The 20,089-nt window shown below is 41.9% G+C and overlaps 1 protein-coding gene across 3 annotated transcripts in view; it reads right to left on the bottom strand.

The window, feature by feature from the left end:
• fred (friend of echinoid) overlaps positions 1–20,089 on the bottom strand; it is a 107,239-nt gene that overhangs the window by 13,069 nt on the left and 74,081 nt on the right. Inside the window, exons 5-8 of one of the 3 annotated variants that reach the window (XM_017089601.4) lie at positions 19,585–19,781; positions 5,914–8,172; positions 4,767–5,459; positions 372–770 (exon numbers count right to left, since the gene is read on the bottom strand). In XM_017089601.4, coding sequence (XP_016945090.2) covers positions 372–770; positions 4,767–5,459; positions 5,914–8,172; positions 19,585–19,781 — 3,548 coding nt within the window. Of the gene's footprint in view, positions 1–371; positions 771–4,766; positions 5,460–5,913; positions 8,173–19,584; positions 19,782–20,089 lie in introns of those variants that run through there. The other 2 variants (XM_017089603.4, XM_017089602.4) reach the window with 2 other exon arrangements.

The raw sequence follows: 20,089 nt of genomic DNA, 5'->3' as shown, positions 1-20,089 counted from the left end.
CATACTTTAGGGCACGTGTAGTAACATATGTACACCAAGAGAAATTTTTAGAAGTGCAGAGAGAATATTAGTGAATATAGTGCAAAAAAAAGGATTTCGATGGTAAATATTTCTTTAAGGTTTAGTTTCACCAACATAATTAATTTAATAATTATTTCCCCAACACTGAACAAATTTGTGTAGTGCAACAACAAATATTAACGAAACATCAAGAGTAAAATTGCATATAGTGATGGTGCTCAGCTATTTAATTTTTTTCAGTGCTTTTGGTGCGGACGGTGGTTAGTTTGCTGTTTATTTGTTCTTGTGGTGAGGAAGTTGCTCCTTGTTTTTTTCTGTTTATTCATTCTGTCGCTCGTAGCTGGAGTTACCTGTGATGGCTAGTGTTGTTGTTGTTGTTGCTGCCTTGGCATTGCGAGACGTTGTTGTTATGGTGGTCGCCAGTGCTGTTGTTGTTGCCGCAGTGGCTGCGGTCACCAGGGATCTCATTTCCCTGGCATCCCTTTCCCGCTCTCTGTTTCCCAAATGGCTGCGTTTCAGGGTGGTGGTGGTGCAGTTGTTGGTGTTGTTGGTGGTGGTGTTCGTGCTGTTGTTGTAGTTGTTGTTGACGTTGTTGTTGTAGTTGTTCTTGTTGGTGGTGTTGTTGGCAATGGCGATGGTGGGTTGGTTCGTTAAATTGGCGCGTGCTGAATGTTGCTGCTGCAATGGGTTAATGTTGCTGCTGCCGCCGCTGATGTTGCATGTTGCTGGTGTCGCCTCAAGTGGTCCTGCTTCGGTTGCAACCACACACACCAACAACAACGACGACGAGTGTGTGTGAGTGGGTGGGTGGGAGTATAGGTAGGTGTATGGGAGGGCAGAGAAATAGTAATTAAGTTGACGCTTGCCAAAAGGGGGAACGCAAAGAAAGAGCAACAAAAGCCCGCGAAACCCACAATTAAAATGCATTCTTGAGGGGAACACTCAGCAAAAATGTGTTGCCTACACAGAGTATTCTCCCTGAAATGTAAAAATATTTGGGTCAATGTCGGTTCTACTACAAATTGTGGAATGTATCAGAATCTTAAGGACAATTTGTTAGCAGAAACTTAACTAAACTTTGAGGAAGAATGTAATGTCTTTAAAAACTGTACACAAATAGACTATGTTTTAATTCTTAATAACAAAAATAATTATAAATATAGCATCTGGAATCCCTTTCTCAGTGCAGTTCACCCCTCCATTTCGCTTTAAACTTGTAGCTTTCCATTTGGGTGTGAATAGAGTTTCTTTCTTTATTGTTCACCAACCCCCTTTTCGCTCAAAAACCCTGGTGGGCCGAGGTGAAAAATAAGGTGCTGAAATGCTCTCGGGTTTGGGTTAAGTTCTCCGGCCTAATCGGATTAAAGTCTAAGTGGTGACCTCTTTAAGGGGATTATTTGAGAAAGAATTTGTATATTCAAGTTGCCTAATTGCGTTAAATTTGTTTATTAAATTTTTCGAGTTCTTCAAGTCGATTTTGTGCGGACTTTATGTGCTCATCTAAGCCATCTTGTCGCCTGGTTTGTTGCTAATTGACTTTTCTCAGCTTGTTTCCGAGTGAAAAAGGCGACTTCAGACTAAAACTTCACAATGCAATTTGGAACTTAAAATATGTAACAAAGTGGCTCGTAGAACATAAAACATTAGGAAAGATATGTAGTTTGCAATTTTACACTTTTAGTTTAAAGAAAATGTTATTTGTTACCCACAATTTTTATATTAGGTCAGTAATGTACATGTTTTTTTTCAATGTGTTAGAAATTAGGTTTTAACACTCCGGGCTCTCAACTAAGTCGGGGACCTTGAAATTTTATTTTTTGGCAAAATGCCTTAGATAAAATTTAATCATTCTTATCGATTTTCTTATAACCAAAACAGTATAAAACAAGGAAGAACGCTATAGTCGAGTACCTCGACTATCAGATACCCGTTACTCAGTAAAGGGACCAAAGGGAAATGGAGATATGCAAATCGAGATTTAAATACGCCACCTACCGGCGGTAGACAGATTCTAGCGCTATGGGCGTTAGAGTGGGCGTGGAAAAATTTTTTTTGGATCAATCGATAGGTATTGACGAGACCAATACATTTCAGTTAAAATTTTTTATCTAGCATGAAAACTGTGGCCGTCACAGGTTTGGGCGGTTTGTGGGCGTTAGAGTGGGCGTGGCAATTTTTTTTTTCGGGTCACTCGATAGGTATTGATGAGAAGAATACACTTATGCTAAAATTTTTATTCTAGCATCAAAACTGTAGGAGCCACAGTTTTGGGCGGTACTGAAACAAACTTGCGCTGCGTAAGAAGCTCAGGAATCTGCACGCCAAATCTCAATAGCCTAGCTCTCATAGTTTCCGAGATCTCAGCGTTCATCCGGACAGACGGACAGACGGACAGACGGACATGGCTAGATCGACTCGGCTAGTGATCCTGATCAAGAATATATATACTTTATGGGGTCGGAAACGCTTCCTTCTGCCTGTTACATACTTTCCGACGAATCTAGTATACCCTTTTACTCTACGAGTAACGGGTATAATAACACGCATCAAAATTCCGAACCAGTTTTGTGCGAGCATTTGCCTCAAGAGGTTCTGAGCTGCCAAAATGCTTAGGCTCGGAGTTATTATTTTCATTGTCTTTATTGTTAATGGTTCGGCAAAACCCCACAATAGATGCGTTTTAAAATATGACTCAATATTTAATAACTTAAAAGATATACTGGCTTTAGTGCAGAAAATGCAGCATGATATGGCCACAACTCACAGAGAAATGAAGTCTACCATTGACTTGATTGAACATCGGCAGGATAGAATGCAAAACAAACTGTGGGACATAGAGAAAACCCTCACCAGAATTCCGGGAGTGGTATCGCCTACCTTTGAGCGAATCGGATCGGGACTCTTTTACATCGAGAACAGAGTTAAGCAAAACTGGACTGATGCCCAGTACACCTGCCGTCTTAGTGGAGGTCATCTGGCGGCCTTCCAGACCAAGGAGGAGTTTGAAAACGTTGCTTGGAAACTGGAGCCTTCAAATGAGTACTGGCTGGGGATCAATGATCAATGAATGCTAAATGGAGGCCTCTGAAAAGCGAGTACCATTTATAGGATGGGCTCAGGAAGAGCCAGAGAACTTTCAAGGAATCAAAAAGAACTGTGTCGGCATGACTGAACGTAAAGTCGCTGATTGGCCCTGCGATTCAAAGCTCAATTTTATCTGCCAATCGGATTACAAATATTAAAAAAAACAAAAACAGGCACACTTAAGACCCGTTTGGTGTTAGCAGTGTCTAAGAAGTATTTAGCGATAATGAATGTTGCATATCAGGTATATCATTTTTTTTTACTAAATCTCCTTATCAATGTTGGTATGTATTCTAGATACAACTTATTTTTTCTTTAGCATTTGTTAGATTTAATGTGCATGATAATGCTATTTTTGTATGCACGTGAATCTAAATATAGTATCAAAATTTTAAGAAATGTGAACAAATTTTAAAATGAAATATAAATAAGAAATAAACATTGAAATCTTTACAAAAGGCTTCTTGTTTTTACTATAAAGCTTAAGTGAACTGTTACGATATCAAATCAATTAAGGGCACAAATCGGCAATCCCTCGCAATTCTCATTGTGACTTCACAAATCTCTTGAGCCGCCCTGTAACCAATTAAAAACGGGGCGATAATACGGAACTTGACCCTTCCAGTGGACATTGCATCGAGGGAACAAAGCCGGCTGAAGGATAACGGTTTAATTCTCACTTAATTGGAATTACGATGGCAGCAACTTTTCAGCCGCTCCCGTTTCCGTTTCCGGTGGCGCTTTGCGTTTTCCGATTGGTGTCATTTCGGTTGCCAAGGCGAGCTGCTTATGCCCGACACCAAACACCATGGAAAATCTGATGTTCTGGTGGCGGACTTGGGGGAAAAGCCGTGGGAAAAGCAGGGAAGGCCCAGCGGCGACGTGGCGCTGCATTTGCATGAGTAGCTCGGTAAGTGGAGGAGGAGCCGCTCTAGATTGACATGAAATGCAATTACGGCCAAAAACTCCGGCCGGGGTACTGGGAGCAGGGACACCCATCGAAATGGCCGCCATAAATCTGCGCCGAAAAATGTGTCGCTTAATCAAGACACACACACGCCCACCGAGCGTCCCCTGGAAACCCCCAGATGTCCCCAGAACCCCGAAAACACAATCCGCAACCCAGTTTTCTAGCCACAGAGCCACGTCTCTTCATAAGTTGTCGCCTGGCTGAAGCGAAATTCGGCCAGCCTCACACAGTCAGCGCAAAAAATTGATACAAATTGTATGAATTTATGGCAGTAGGCAGTTATTCAAAGAAGTTTTTTGGGGTTCCAGCGTTAAAGGGATCATTTTAAAATAGCTGGGAATTTAGTTGGTGATTAGAAATACAACTTGGAAAGTATCCTGGCATGAATTGCTGATAATTTCTAATGATCAGTAATCAAGTTTTAGGCTTTGGAAAAACAAATTCTAGAATTATACGTTTTTTTGAAATCTTGGTTTAAGAAATATTATAACTGTAATTAATTTTTTTTCTTTTTCATTCGAACTTTTAGAACTTAAATCATTCTCATTAAAAATAATTATATATTTTTTTAATCTTTAGTCTTAGAATTCCAAGGTACCTCCATAGACTTAATGGCGAACCCTCACCATTTATCATTTAGTTTTTCAGTAGTTCCTAATTAGGGCTGAACATTTTCTCTGCCTGTACTCACACTCTCCGGCTCCCAGTCCGTGTCCGTGTCCATGTCCATTGCCATGTCCGTGGGATCCGGCTGCTGAGTTGGCAACGGAGGGCAGCACTTGATAGCTGTCGCTGTCCACGCCGATGGCACTTGTCACATGATAGCCGTAGCCGTTCGAATGTGGATGCTGTGGTCCCCCGGATGCCCCGTTGCCCCCGGAGCTGGCACCCCCCCCGCTGGAACCATAGATGCCCAGGATGGCTTTGGGCTGTTGGTACTGGCCGTGGTTGCTGTGGTGCTGTTGCTGCTGTTGCATATTCAGCTGCTCGTCGGGATCGTGGAGGGCGGTGAGGGTGAGTTCCATCCCGCCGTTCCCGTTGCTTATGTCCTTGGAGTCCAGACTTCCAGTGGGGTAGTAGGGGGGTGGTGGCGGCGGCTGCTGCTGGGGATCCTGGCTCAGCGAGGGTCTTCGGCTGGCGTCCAAGTCAAGGTCGAACTCCTTGGTTCCCGCGGATCCTGGATTTGTGGCGGTGTTAGCGGTGCCTCCTCCTCCAGCCCCTCCTCCCACCGAACCACTTTCTTTCTTGGAGGCGTGTCTCCTGCGGCAGTGGCAAAAGGCGTAGAGGAGAGCCAGGAAGACGAGGAAGGAAAGCGAGGCGATGATGATGGCCACCAAGGCTGAGGTCGTCATGGAGGAGCTGTGCGGCATGTAGGACTTGCCAACTGAAAGGGGGATTAGAAAGGATTAGTTTTGGGGATTTTCGGGTGTGATCTGCAAGGCCATGAAGTAAGTTTCCGCCTTAAAATGGGAAAGCACTTTTTGCTGGCTCTACTGCATTTGACTTTGATTCTAGGCATGACTTCTGGTATTTAAATCTGTTAATATGTTTTGGTTTTTAAAAATCCTTTAAAAGTCACCACTTTTTTCATTATATATTCATATTTTGGATTATTAAGTAAATTATATTTAAAATATTCAACTTGTTAATAGCATTTTTAGTTAGACAACGAATTTCTTTCTTAATTACTTTTACTTCATTGTAAAACATTTGTTTCAGGAGTAGGTTATTCCTAAAATATATTTTTAGAAGAACATAATTTTTACAGAACAAATAATAAATATGTCCCATATTTTTTTGAGTGCAGAGTATTGAATTTTAGAATGAGCAATACTCACTTTCCGCATTGGCATATGCTCCGCAGTGATCGTGGTTGGACCGCAGACATAGTTTGACCCGCACCACTGGACCAGGACCGGCGGTCTCCGCCAAGGCCATGGTGCGATCCTCGCCCAGGTGGGCGCCACCACCCACCACTCCTCCCACTCCACCCACCACACCACCCAGACTCCTGCCCGATGTGGTGGCCGTAGTGTAGTGGGCGGGGCGCGACACGTGATTGATGACGGCCTCCTTGAAGGTCGTTTCACTGCCCGAGGGCAGCAGGGTCAGGGTCTCCACGATCTCCCACATGGGCACAGTGGCGTCCCGGGTCACCAGGGACTCCACCACCGCAATGAGGGACAAACAGGTGGCGGCCACATTGATGCCCAGAACGTGCGAATTGGGATCGTAGCTCACATGCAAGGGCGGTGGAATCTTGCTGACCTTCGTGGTGGCCAAAACCTCATTCGAATAGCCCGAAGTTCCCTTGGAGTTCAGAGCATATACCTTGAACATGTAACTCTGATGCTGATCTAAAGGTGCCAGTTTGCAGGGATTCTCCTTGAAGCAGTTGAACTCGATCCATTCGTGGTTGGAACTACTAGAAGAGCTGCTTATCTGATAACTGGGTATATAGCCATGACCCGAGCAATCGGCCAAGGTCTGTTCCCTAGGTGTGGCCACTCTCCTGTAGCTCACCAGATATTTGGTGCTCATAAAGCCGCCATTGAACCCGGGTGTCCAATTTAGGACGGCATAGTTGTGACCCACCTCGAGGATCTTCAAGTTCGTGGGCTTTTCCGGGGAACCCTTGGGCTGCAGTCTTATGGGAGCCCTGATACTATCCAGGGGATTAACAGCCCTGCAAATATACTCCCCATAGTCGGAGTGCTGCAAGTGCGCTATCCTTAGGATAGAAGTATACACATCATTGTTCTCCATTCGCGTACTTATCTCATAGTGGCCATCCGAAGACATGGTCAAGGGCGAGGGATTGTTTCCGTATTGCCATTGAAACTCGGGTTTCGGATAGGCCTGAACGCGGCAAACTACTTCAGCTGATTCCCTAAGGTCATAGGCCACTTTGTTATACTGATGAATTATTATAGGCTCATGTTCTATACGCAGATGCATAGAGGAATTCGCCGAGTTCACATCGTTTTCGTAGAGGCAGGTATATAAACCTCTATCGTTTGGCAGCAACTGATTTCCATTGGGTCTGGCCTTGCCCCGGAATCGGAGGATACTTTGGACGGCCACCACTCCACCACCGGCATCCGTGGGCGTGGTTCTTATATCGAACATCTTTCGTGTGGGCAAAATCTCCGTGCCATCCTTGATCCATCGGATTTGAGGAGTGGGTTTTCCCTTGGCACTGCAAGTCACCGCATAATCCACATCGCCCACTCTTCGAGTCATATGTTGCTGCAGCTTGGCCAGAAACTGAGGGGGCTGATGGACCTCCAAAATAATGGTGGCTATCTTTCCAATTCCCAACTCATTCACCGCATGACAATGGTATTTTCCCTCGCTTCCCAGGTGAGCTTTGGGTATGGAGTACTGGGGACCTTGAGCCAGGATTTTCTGGGTATTACCTATGTCCCCATCCATATCCCGGAACCATCGGTACTGGGGAACTGGCCAGCCCGGAGGATTTGCTGAGCAGGTCAGGGTCACACCATTGCCCACATGAACCACCGGCTTATTCGGGGTTATATACGCCTGACCCGGCCGATGACGAACTAGTAGGGCCACCGTGGAATTACCCACACCCTCCAATCTTTTCGAACCGAAAGGTTGCATTATATTCACCGATCTGCAGATATAGTTCCCAGCATGCTCGGCTCTCACAGACCCGAGGGTTAAAAGTTCCCCGGTGTATCGGAAGTCCGGAGCTCCTTCCTTCAACCACTCAATATTTATTGGCGAAGGATTTGCGGTGACATTGCAGCGAATCAAAACAGTTTCCCCCTCCTCCGCCTCGTGGGTTTTCGACTCTATCACCACTATCGGGGGATATAGAACATCCAAGACGATATCCTTTTCGCCCGTTTTGCCCAAGCCGTTGTCCGCACTGCAGGTGTACTTCCCAGCATGATGACGATTCACCCTGTATATGGTGTGAGTGGGCGTGGCACTCACGTACTGACCGTTTCGAGACCATCGCACATTGCTGACCATCGGCTTGGCATCCACTCGGCACTCCAGTTTCGCCACGTGATCGCGTTCTACTCGTAGAGGGTTCTGGGGACCCACCTCCACGCGGGGGTAGTCTATAAGAAAAGGAAATAAAATGAAAAAATGTTTAAGTAAAAGAATATTTATAATACATAACGTAAGCTTGATATTGAGTAGTTTACTATTTCATTTTTCTCTCTTTAAAAATAAATTCTGTAGTATTCCTACTTATTGGCAGCTGGCCTAAGAAATTTACATTTAAAATAATCTTGACTATTAGTATTTAGTATAAACAAGTTAGCATCAGCTCATAAATAGTAACACCATATAATGGAATAGTCGAGGCAGCTTAGTTTATAATTTATTCACTCTTTCGCTCTAGTTATTTTTTCGGTTCATTTGGGCTAGCATACAAATAGGCAATTACAGTCCTGGTTTAGATCCCCTCCTTAGTTTTAGTTGACTGGTTGTTCGGGCCATTAACTTGTCAATAACCGTTTTCAATTACACGAGGACGGCAGCATAGTTCCAGTGGGCAAAAAATACAATTTACTCCATTGAAGGACGTTGACGAGTTCAGCGTGACCCATCGACATTTTTAAATAATGCCATTTTGTGGAACAAAAAAGCAATATATGTTTACTAGGATGTGTGTTGGGGAAATGGCCCTAGAAATTGCCACAAGTATTTTTGTGGGCACTTTACAGTGGTAGAAGCTTATGTTTTTGTAACTATTTTTATCTTTTTTGTGAAAAAAAACTTTCAAAAATATTGAAACAGTTGTTTATATTCTTATACACTAAATATGGAATAAAATTCTTTAATACAAGATTTTATAAGACTTAATACAATTGATTTATAAACAATTCTGATGGATTAATAGTGCTTTGAATTTTTTCCTTTATGCATATGTCAAAACAAAGGAGTTCAATTGCTAATGAACAAATACCTATCAATGACAGTTCCTTTATTATGCCGAAACAGTAAATACTTGCTCAATCGGGGCTCATAATTGAAACGTCCACGATGATAAGTCCACTACACTTTATTCGATTTCCACTTTGAGTTGTCTTTATCTGCCAACTTTTCCCATTTCCAAATGTCGGGGAAAACCCTCACCTTCATCGCAACTCCCCGATTCTCGAACATTTCACTGACTTTTAGTTGTTTAACTCACCATTGTGCGCTTTGGTCATTTGGTTTAAGTGCCGTTAGTTTCATTCCGTATCGAATCGGTTTTCCACCCACTTACCACCCCCACCACCCCCTCGTGAAAAGCGCGTTCAGTGAAGCGTGAGGCATAATAGTGGCTAAGTATAATTGTTGCTGTTGTTGTTGCGCCAATTAACTTTCGAACACTTTAGTTTAATCACCGTCTGCCCAACTGAACGGAGTCTGACCTCCGACCGCCCACCTCCGACCCCCGACCGCCACGCCCCCTTGTCAGCCATTTGCCTACGATTATAGCTGATATGGCCCATTGTTGCTGGCGGGCCAGCATTTCGCCCAATTGTTTTTGTTGGCTCTAATTCGTGAAGCGGAGTAAATGTGCCTGCGTCATGGTTTAAGCTCCCAGGACCAACGAAATGGTGAGGAAAAAATCAGGAGGATTATTTTCTAAAAAATTATAGACCAATAGGTACCTTGCGTTAATATTTGGCAGTGTAATCTTTGTTTTAGAATTTATTTTTTTATGAACCACTTCGAATTTTTTGAAAACAATACAAAAATATACAATTCTTAAAAAATAAATAAATTTTAGTTCCAGCCAAAGTAAATTTTTAAAGAGAAATTATGTTATAGGGTAAATGTTAATATTACGCTGAATAACAAAATCCAGTTGCAATGGATGGTTAATTATTCGGGATCTTAAATACCTCCTTCCTTTTTAGACGTGTTAAGAAACGAGATTTCCTTTTCAAACTCACCAATGCCCTTAATCGTGGAAATATAACCTAGAAAGTATAGTATTTTCTGTTTTTATAGACCCCAGAAAAGCTAACTTTCTCCCCGCACAAATACCCAGCAAAAAGTAGAAAAAAAGCTGCGTTATCCGGGACCCAATTACGCGTCGCCCGAAAACATTAAAGCCTAACTCCTAAATGAGGGACACTGTGTGTGAGTGCTCGTGTGCGTGTGCCTGTGCGTGTGCCGGTGGTTGTGTGTGTTTGCTGGTGTGTGTAATTATAAAATAAAATTTAATGAGCAGAGCTCCGACCAGAAAAACAGAAGCCACCGCGGAGGAGGAAGGAAAAAATCAAGTTTGCATTTCAACACATGCTGTTGCCACCCCAAGCCCAAAAAAAAATCCATTTATGGAGGAAGAGGAACCTTCGGGGCATTTTCATGCCCAGCCATCCATGTAGTTTCACGCTGATGTCGGGGTGTTGCTGCCACGCCCACATCTCCCCTTCCTGCCCCCCAAAAGTGGTAGCCTAGTCCAGAACCCTCGCTGTCCTGACATTTGCCACGGTCCTTCTTTTTCTGCATAGTTTTACAACAGCAAAAATGTTCAAGAAAGTAGAAAAAATTAATTCATTTCTTGAGCGGGAAATAATGATTTGGGGATGGTATTTGTTGAATAACATCTCAAATACCAAGGAATAATTGTGGTTCTTCTGGGAAAGGAATTTGAAGAAAATTTGATGTGGTTGAAGGCTTAATTATTTACAAGGAAGAGATTTTGAGAGGAAAATGTATTAGATGTGTAGAATTTAACTCCGAATATGGAACAAAATTGGTGAGAAAATCCAAATCCGCTTTAAGTTCATTTTATCAAAAAAGGTAGAATTGTTAAAAAATGTTGCCGATTATTTTTAAATAGAACTAGGAAAGTAAAATGAAATTATAAAGTAATTTTAAAAATACGTTTAATATATAATCCCTTTATAGTTATTTCCCAATTGCTAGCTGTAAATATTTAATAATATTATCTACATTATTTATTTTAGAGCTAGAAGAGAAAGAGCATTCTAAATGCATTGACTTGAAAATAAACCTATACCTCTTGCTCCACATTTTTTTCGCACAATTTTTTAAATGAGTTGCCTGGGTTGGACCTTGTTCACATGTAAGCTGGCACGCCTACAGCTACGCCTAGAATACTGCCCCTGCCAGCGCCCCTCCATATTTCGCCACTCCTTCGCCTTGCACATTGTGATTTTATGACCGGCTACATTAGTGCCATGAAATATGCTCCTCCTGCACCTGCACCACCGAAACCACCTGCTCCACCTGCTCAACCTGCTCCACCCGTCGTAAACCCAACGCAATCCCAATCCTCAACCGAAACCCAAGCCGACTCGACGAGATCCTGGCTTCCGGCTAGGCAGCGTTAAATAAAAATGAAACGTTGCGCATACGCCGCGTTGGCCGTGGCGTAACTTATGCCCGCTGGCCATTTTTGCAGCGAAATTTAATTATTTAACCCGGAACTGGGCCGAACTCGGCGTTTTTTTTGTTGCAGCTGGTTGCTGGTTTCTCGTTTGCTGTTGCAGGATGTATCACACACACCTGCTCGGCTGATTTTAATGAGTCGAGTTTGCAGTTTGGCTTTAAGCTTTTCCCTGGTTATGACTCGCCCACATGGCACCGGGAAAAAATACGTCGAAAATGGCACGGCCAACATGGTATTGTTAGCCATTAAACAGCGTTGGGGTTTTTAAATATGAAAATAATATTGAAGCAATGCAAGCCATTAAAATGAGTATATCAGCTTTGGGTTTTACAATTTCTTTCTTATATATTCAGTAAATGGAAAACCTTTTAGTTTAACTAGTTAGTATTGCAAATATTATTGGGATACTGACTAAATATTTTTAGGAGTGCTTTCTAACTATGCTCAATGTTAAGCTAAAATGACAATTGGCTAAAATTTTTTGGCAGTGCGCTTATGACTCCAGCTGCAGTGGCTGCCTTTGTTCAGCTGGCATTTTCCGCCCCTGGTTTCCATCTTGTCCAAATTGAAAAGTTACTACCGACAAAGGCGGCAAACCAAAGGAGTCGTGTGGGAGAAAAGGTGGGTGAATAGGGATGCAGCTGCCGCCGATCCTTCTGCTCCTTCTTCCTTTTCCTTTGCCTGCTGTCGCGTACGTGTCACAGGGAACACATCACGTGACTTCCGGCACGCGTGCTCTCAACACCTAACCACCACCCGGTTTTCCCAATATTCCCCCGTTTCAGCCCAGTTCTCTGGGCTTTCAGAGGCAAAAAAACATATCGTAATGCCAGGGGAAAATGGTTGCAAATTAAGAAACCAAGAGGCAGCAGAGATTTCTCTGACTAGCATTGCATAACGCAGAGCTAAAGTCAATAACTGAAAATATATAGTAGTTGAGGCTGAAGAACAAATCAATATATCCTTGTTCAAGACATGATTTTAAATATTGTATCATTAAAATCAACAGATCTTGGAAACATAACTATATTCATCTTACTTTCTTACTTAGTAAAGGTACTCTATTTGTAAAGAAATTATACAAGTTAGTTAAAATGGATTTCTACAGAATCAGCCAGCATTAACGGGCACAACATGCATTCGACTTTAAATGGATGTCCCCTTTCCTTTTTTTTAAAAGCCCACTGAATGCCACATCGTTGAAATGATCAGCATATACAAACGGATTTAAAATAAATCAAGCGGTGCCCGCACGAGAGTGTAATCATTATGCTGCGAATATTTCGCACCCACCACACTTTTGGCCCACTTTTGCGGCCCGCAATCGATGGCTTATAAAAACTATAGCATACTTTTTTGGGCTGCAAAAAAGGGGGTCTGCGTCTGTCCCTGCAAAAAGGGGGGTTGGCCTGGCCACTTCATTGTGCACTTGATTGCGCTTTGTGCACTGGGCCATAGGTGTCATATGGCTGGTGGAAATTAATTGAATTGGCTTTGGTCCGTGTAGCGGGTGCGGAGGGTACAGTGGGTACAGTGAGTACAGTGAGCACTGCGAAAACAAAAACAAGTGGCCAAGTCCTTTGGACCACTTGCGGTCGAGTCGATGATGAAGTTGCCGTGCTGGGCGAACCAAAAAGTGTAGTGCAGTTAATTGAAATTGGGCAAAGCAATTAATTTGCTTTTGTCACAAAAGCTGTTAAGCTGAAGCACAGGACACCCGAAAAACACTCGACCAGAAGAATCCTTTGACGCAACATTTGTTTCTATAATTTGCGCTTAAAGCGGCTTAAAGTTTTTTCAGCTTTTTCAGCTACCTTTGCCGTGTCCACTCGAAAAGTCTCAAGTTGAGAGTTCCTCCACCGGAGTGGAGCACTCGAAAGTCCGAAGTCTAGCTCTGGGTCCACTACAACAATGCTGCATTCATTAAAATGCTGTTAAAAGCCAGAAATTTTAAACTTGGCCGAGAGAAGTTGGAGAAACTTGAAATCAGCTTAAGAAAACTGAACGGGAGTCCCAAAAAATCGCCAACGGGAGGAAATCTTTGGGCTTACACAGGGAAAGTAGCCATCCATTTTGTTTTGAATACTATACACTTATAATACATTTAAATACAGTAAAATCTTAGTAATCCTATTGATTAAAAACATACATTTATAAAACCATTGTTTATTTTACAATGTTTTTTCTGATTTATATTTTTCAGGGTTGCGGATAGAGTTTCCACAAATGAAACATGAACTTTTCTTGAGTGTAACAAGAATTGCTGGTCAGATATTTGGGTCTGTCTTCGTCGCCAGCCGCATTCCTTTTGTGGTTATGCAAATGGCCAAGGAGCGGGCCAATAACCGAGAGCCCAGGCCAAAAACAGTCGGCTGACATTGCCCGGCTCTGACACTAATTGCAATTGTGTGCAGCATTAGCCCGACTTGCTGCTCCTGTCCTGGTGTAAAAAGGTTTTCGTGTAGCCAAGTCAGCAGACGACGCTACTTGATTTCTCCAGCCCCCTTTACGGGCTTTTCCTCCTTTCTTCTTTTTTTGCCACTTTTGTGGCCCGGCAGTGGCATAATCAAAAAGGACAAGCCACGAGTCTCCTGCTATTCCAATGATATTGGCAAGACTCGAATCTCGAGACGTGCTGACTTTACTGAGATGTGATTGTGATTGCGATTTGGGATTGGGATTGCTATTGGGATGGTCCCGGGGCTCGTATTCCAGGGAATGTTCAGCTGACGTTTCAAGGTGTCGATGGTGGTGCAATGTGGTTGGTGTGACTGCACCACAATCACCGATGGATGTGTGAATCGTGTGGCATTAATGCTCTCCAAAAGCGATTCAGCAAAGCTCAAAACGAAAATTAAGTGCTATTAAATGTAATCTTCTTGAAATTTAAATCAAGAAAAATTAAGACACTTAAATAATATGTTTTTTATAAAATATTACTCAAGTAAAATGTCAAAAAATCGAAATTATTATTATTTACACGTTTCCATTTCTTATGACAAAACTTTCGAAAACTAGACTGCCATGCATCCAATATTTGGCCATAAAGAAGCAATTTTCAGGCGTTTCCAACTGCCATTTCCGGTTCTGTTTGTTCGGGCAATCTTCTGGCTAATGCGCATTATTGTCATTCGGCATTTGCATGCCGCACACCTGGGCACTACTGCACCACCCTAAGCCCCCGTAAGCCACCCTGCACCACCCTCACACATGGGGAAAGCATCTTTTTATTCAAATTGAAATGTCTTTTCAACGGGTTTGCTTTCCACTTCACCGGCCCGCGACACATGAGTGCTGTTTGTCTTCGTCGCCGGCGACTTTTTGGCCAAGGACTCCGCAAAAGAGGAAGAAACCCAAAAAATTGGGGAAAAAATAGAAGAAAAGGAAGTCGGAAAGAATTTTGCAGACTAACAGTTTCCATTTTTATTTAAGATTGGTATCAATTAAGGGCTGCTAAAAATAAAAGTCCTAGTGGAAATAAAATAGATTTGAGAACTAAAAAAAAGACAATTTTTAACTACATAAAATCATTTTACCTTATGAATTAAATTGTTATTCAAATGTATTTATAATAATTGAGGCTGAATCCACCGATTTATTACGAAAGTCGATGTTTTTAACCTATTTCCAAAGCATATATCAAAAGGGTCCTATAATATTATATTAAGAAAACTTTTTGCGGTGTTTATATTTTGAACTTTATAATAAATGATTCACTAAGTTTCCAAAGTTTCCTAGATCAAACTCTTCTGAATTTCAGATACCCTTCGACTCGTAATACCCCTGAAATTCTGAAATTCCGCGCTCGCCGCGTATGAAAAGTGTGGGGATTTATTTGGGGGGCGGAGGCATGGCAAAGGTTTATTACGTGCGGCGCATGCAACTGAACAGAAGTCACGTGCAGTACGACACACCTGTGTGTGGGGGGGGGACTCGGGTTTTCAGGTTTCCAGGTGGGAGATTGCATTTGCTAAGCCCACCTAGCCGCACAGGTGGGTTCCACTGCAAGATGGAACGTGCCTCTCACGTGTGCAGCAAACTGTGCCAAGTTGACAAGGCGGTGGTGGTGGCGCCCCGTGTTTTGTCTATGCGTGGCCACGTTGCGTATGCGCAATTTGATGGCCTTGCCGCCCACTTGAGAGCCACCCAGTGCCACCCACAAAGCCGCACTCTTTGAAGCCGCATTTTTTTCTGAATCCATCTAGGCAAAACACAAAACGCGCGGGCCAGAGACATTTTCAATAATTTCATTTGGGGCTTTTCGCACGTTATAAAACACTCAACGGTCGACGAGAAGTCGTCGCCTCGCTGACAACATGACGCATTGGGAGTTTATTTTCCCAAAAAATATATACATATTTCTTTTTTTCCTCCAATTTTCTCTCTCAATTTTTTTCCCGTCTTTCGGGTAAATTTATTTTTATTTTTTTGTAGCTTCTGGCATAAATCAATCAAATGCAGGCACAACACGCAATGCACACACACAAACAGCGAGTAGAGTGAAGCAAACAAAGCGAGTCGGAAAACTCAGATATATGTTGCTATATATACAACAGGGACCAGAAAAATAGTGTGAGAGCCAGGTTTCCATCTCTGCCATCCCTTGAAATCTTTCTTAAAAATGAAAATTTCATATACAAGACTACCGGTTAAAAATGATATTCATTAAATTAGGCTATAACACAAAACTCAAATTTTGCAAGCCACTCAAGTTCCAATCTGTTGTTCACAACTGTTTACTCAGGGGAAGAACAGAAGAAAGAGACGGCATGGTTAGAGAAAAAAAGAGATGGCAGGACGACACATATGAATCGAATGACATTGGCAGCGCTTTCAAGAATCCATGCAAACATTTTCAATTAAAAAACTGCCCTGCCATTTGTCAGCTGCAGTTTCCCCGTTTCGCATTCTCCTTTTCTACTTTCTACTTTCTACTCTGACTTTCTCCCTTCTTCTTCGTCTGGTACCATCAATTGCTTATCAATCACAATCACAATCATGAGACAACGTCGTCTTTGCCTCGCATTCATATCTGTCTCAATGCAGCTGTCGTCCAGTGATTGTCAAACTGTTTTTTTGAAGAAAGAAAAATGAGGAAAATTAGAACGTGATGTCTGATTTTCCACTGGCACAATTTTTCGGGCGATGGTGATGGAAAAAGGAAAATAAGAATGATTGAATATGCTTCGCTAAAAGCTGAAGGCTAATTTGGAAGCTGTAATCGTACACTTTAAGTGTTGCAAAAAATGTATAAGAATCACAAACAGATTTTTAGTTTTTTACTTTAAAAGAGAAATATAATTTTAATTTTTATCCCAACAAATTTATCAAAAATTAAATAACAGAAACAAAATAAGTAACAATAAAAAAAAATAATAATAATAATAAAATAAAATAAAAATAAGATTCATATGATTTGCCCTAACTATATCTTTAATAAAAATGGCAAAAGTATCCTAAACTAACACATACTTTTGATTATTTCACCCATCCCATGAGATCCTGAATTTCCCCAAACTTAAAGCCATAGTTGGGCCATCAAAATTAGCCAGCTAATACGGGACATACAATCTAGGGACACAAATTGCCGTTCGCCCACAGGCGCTCCTCCAACAATGGCTCTCAAACTGTATTGGATTGGCTGTCTGCCATGGATTTTGAATTTTGAATTTCGGCCTTTATGGATCGCCTGCAGGCCGTTTTGGAAGCCATTGAAAAGCCGAAACGCCGCTGCAAATTCAATTGTTCTTGTCGAATGTCTCGCAAATCGCTGGCCAAAGTTTGTTGATGTGGCCGCTGCTGCTGTTGAAACTTGCCAAGCCCGGAGGCGGAGGCTCCTTCCACACAAATGCGCCTTGGAGGCCCGCTTTTGACCCGGGACTCAGTACACAGGACTCGGGGGCCTTCGTATGTTGGGCAAACAGTCATGGGGCTGACTGGCTGCTAATGGATTTTAAATGAGCCCCATAAATAGCAGCAACTCGTCCTGGCACACGCCGAAAAATTGCATTTGCCACGCCTGCCGCAGCCGTAAAGGGAGTTCTACTTTCGGGATTCCCCGCACTGCTGCCTTTTCTTCAAACACTTGCCTGTTGTCATTTATTCTTGTGCTGTTTGGTGTCTGTTTAGCCAGGTTCGTGCTGTATGCTACCCTGTAATCTGTACATTCGAGGGGGCTTTGGAATACGTGTTAAATATCATGTTTAATAAATATTAAAGTCGTTACACAATCTTGTTATTTAATAACATTGCGGTTTTATTTCGGATCATCTCTCTTTTATAACCCAAGGAATTTTACTATTTACCTTTTCACTTTTCCCTGGTTAGAAACTGAAGGTTTTTAGTCACACCTTTGTATATTATTTTTTAATGAGTACCAGTTAGTCTATAAGCAAACTCCAATCCCGGTTCTTCAACCGACTTGCTCTTCTTTATTTTTCAAACAGAAAGGACTATATATATTTGTTACGCTGACGACGCTGGTGTAGAATTGCACACACAGAGCACATATTTATAGGAGACATTCATATATATAAACATATATGAGTTGTTCTTGTTGTCTGCTTTTGCGGCTACAAATCCGGCGTGTATAAAAATGACTGCAATTTATGTTTTCCTATGAATATATTTGTGGCAACTCGGCTCTACTCCACTTTAGCCTCTTCCACCTCACCCAAACCGCCCCCTGAATAAATATATATTCCTATTTTTTTGTGCCATTTATTGCTAGTTTGTTACTTTATTTGATTGCATAAATTTTATGCAGATTCCGTAACATGTCATTGCTAGTGATTTTTATTAAATGCAGCGCGCGGTGACAAGTAGATTGCGCATACGCCGCGTTGTCCCGAAAATTTAATATCCGCCTCAAATGTGTTATGATGTTTTTTGGGCCAGGAGGGGGCTAAAGTTGCCAACTAATATGACAAGTTGATGCTCCGGTCATTCTGCAGCAGATTTCAGTTGTTGTGGTCCAATAACTAACAATCAAGTGGTTGTTTGTGGCCTTTTGGGGGAGTGTTTTCGGGGCGGCAGACACTTTATGTGTCTCGTGTCATCTGCTTGGCTTTTCGGTCACGTTGATCGTGCGACAACAACACGTGTTCCCATAACGCAGTTGCCAAACTTTAATTACAAAAGAAATGGCCAAAATGAAGGATGAGAATTGGAAAACAAGTTGGTCGGCCGGCCTTCCCTGGGAAAACACTCGACTTACCTTCGGCCAAGTTTTTGAGGTAGAGATATTTATTTGCTTTAAACGAAGTGCAGGTTAATTAAGTTTGGTATTTTCTTATATTCAAGCAAGACTTTATTTTATTTAAATTAAGCCAAGTCTTTGATTGCCCATTTGAGTCATTTTATTGATAAATTTCATTTAAGTGCTTGATGCTTATGCAATCCAATTGTTGAAATTGTAAAAATTTATTTTATGTGTAGTATACTTTGCATATTTAAATGGTTTTTTGACAAAAAGATTAGTCAAAAGTGTAATGGGCACTTGGGAAAACCAGCTCACCAGCCAAATTCAAACAGGCTTCATTTTTTTTTTGGTATTTTTAAATATTCTTCAGCCTCAAGCCGTAAATCGTATTTTTTGCCGCTGTGACCCAGACTGACCTACCATTTTAACTTCATCAGGGCAAACCACCAACATAACCAAAAAAATCACTGAGATAAATGCTGCACTTATTCCATTAAATTTCTATAGAAATGTATTTCGAATATTTTTATTATTTTGATTTAAAAAAATATATTTAAACACATTAAACATGATTTAATGGACCAAGGGGCAAAAGTGCAAAATATATTTTCAGAATATGTTGCTTGTAATACGGAACTGTAATTATTATGTATACCTAGCTTATCGATTATTTCAGATTATTTTTTTTTTGGAAAAAAAAGAGTCTAGAAATTTCAATTTTCAGTGAAATATTTACGTTATTTAATCGTAGATATACCTGTGAGTATCAAAATAGTTTGTATATTTCTTTTTATGCATTTTATATGTTGGGTTTGTATGCATTTTATGTAGAAAAAACCCAGATTTCTTGTTGATATATATATTATAAGTGATATTTTTTGCGTGCAAGCCCAAAACCCAGCTACTCACAGTTGACATTCAGCGAGACACTGGTCTCCAGCATATGACCCTCGGGCATGGCACGATTCCAGACGACGCATTTGTACTTGGCGCCATCGTCGGCCCGTCGGGGAACAATCTGCAGGGTGGCGTTGGTATAGTGGTTCTTGGAACCGCCCTTCAGCGCATACGACTGCAGCGGTACTGTGCTGCCCTCCCGGTACCAGCTGCAAAAAATACACAAGTGATAGCCACGATTTAGTGCCAAAAACTAGGGGAGAAGCGAAGAGGAATGGCCACCATGTGCCGGAGAAGGATTATTAATGAAGGCGACCGTCCGTTAAGTGATTTACTTTGCCACAAAACCAAAGGGAAGATATGGAAAAATGATGCAGCTGAGGAAGGAAGGGGTTTCTAAATTCATGCAAGGCAAGGGAAAGCCATTCCTGAATATATCATGGAAATATGATCTGAAAATGTGGGACAATCGGGATAAGCACAGAAAGCGTATAAAAGAATGCAAGATAATAATTCT

The sequence above is a fragment of the Drosophila suzukii genome, chromosome 2L (genome assembly GCF_043229965.1).
Source record: "Drosophila suzukii chromosome 2L, CBGP_Dsuzu_IsoJpt1.0, whole genome shotgun sequence".
NCBI lineage: Eukaryota > Metazoa > Arthropoda > Insecta > Diptera > Drosophilidae > Drosophila > Drosophila suzukii.
This window is presented reverse-complemented; position numbering and strand designations above follow the sequence as displayed.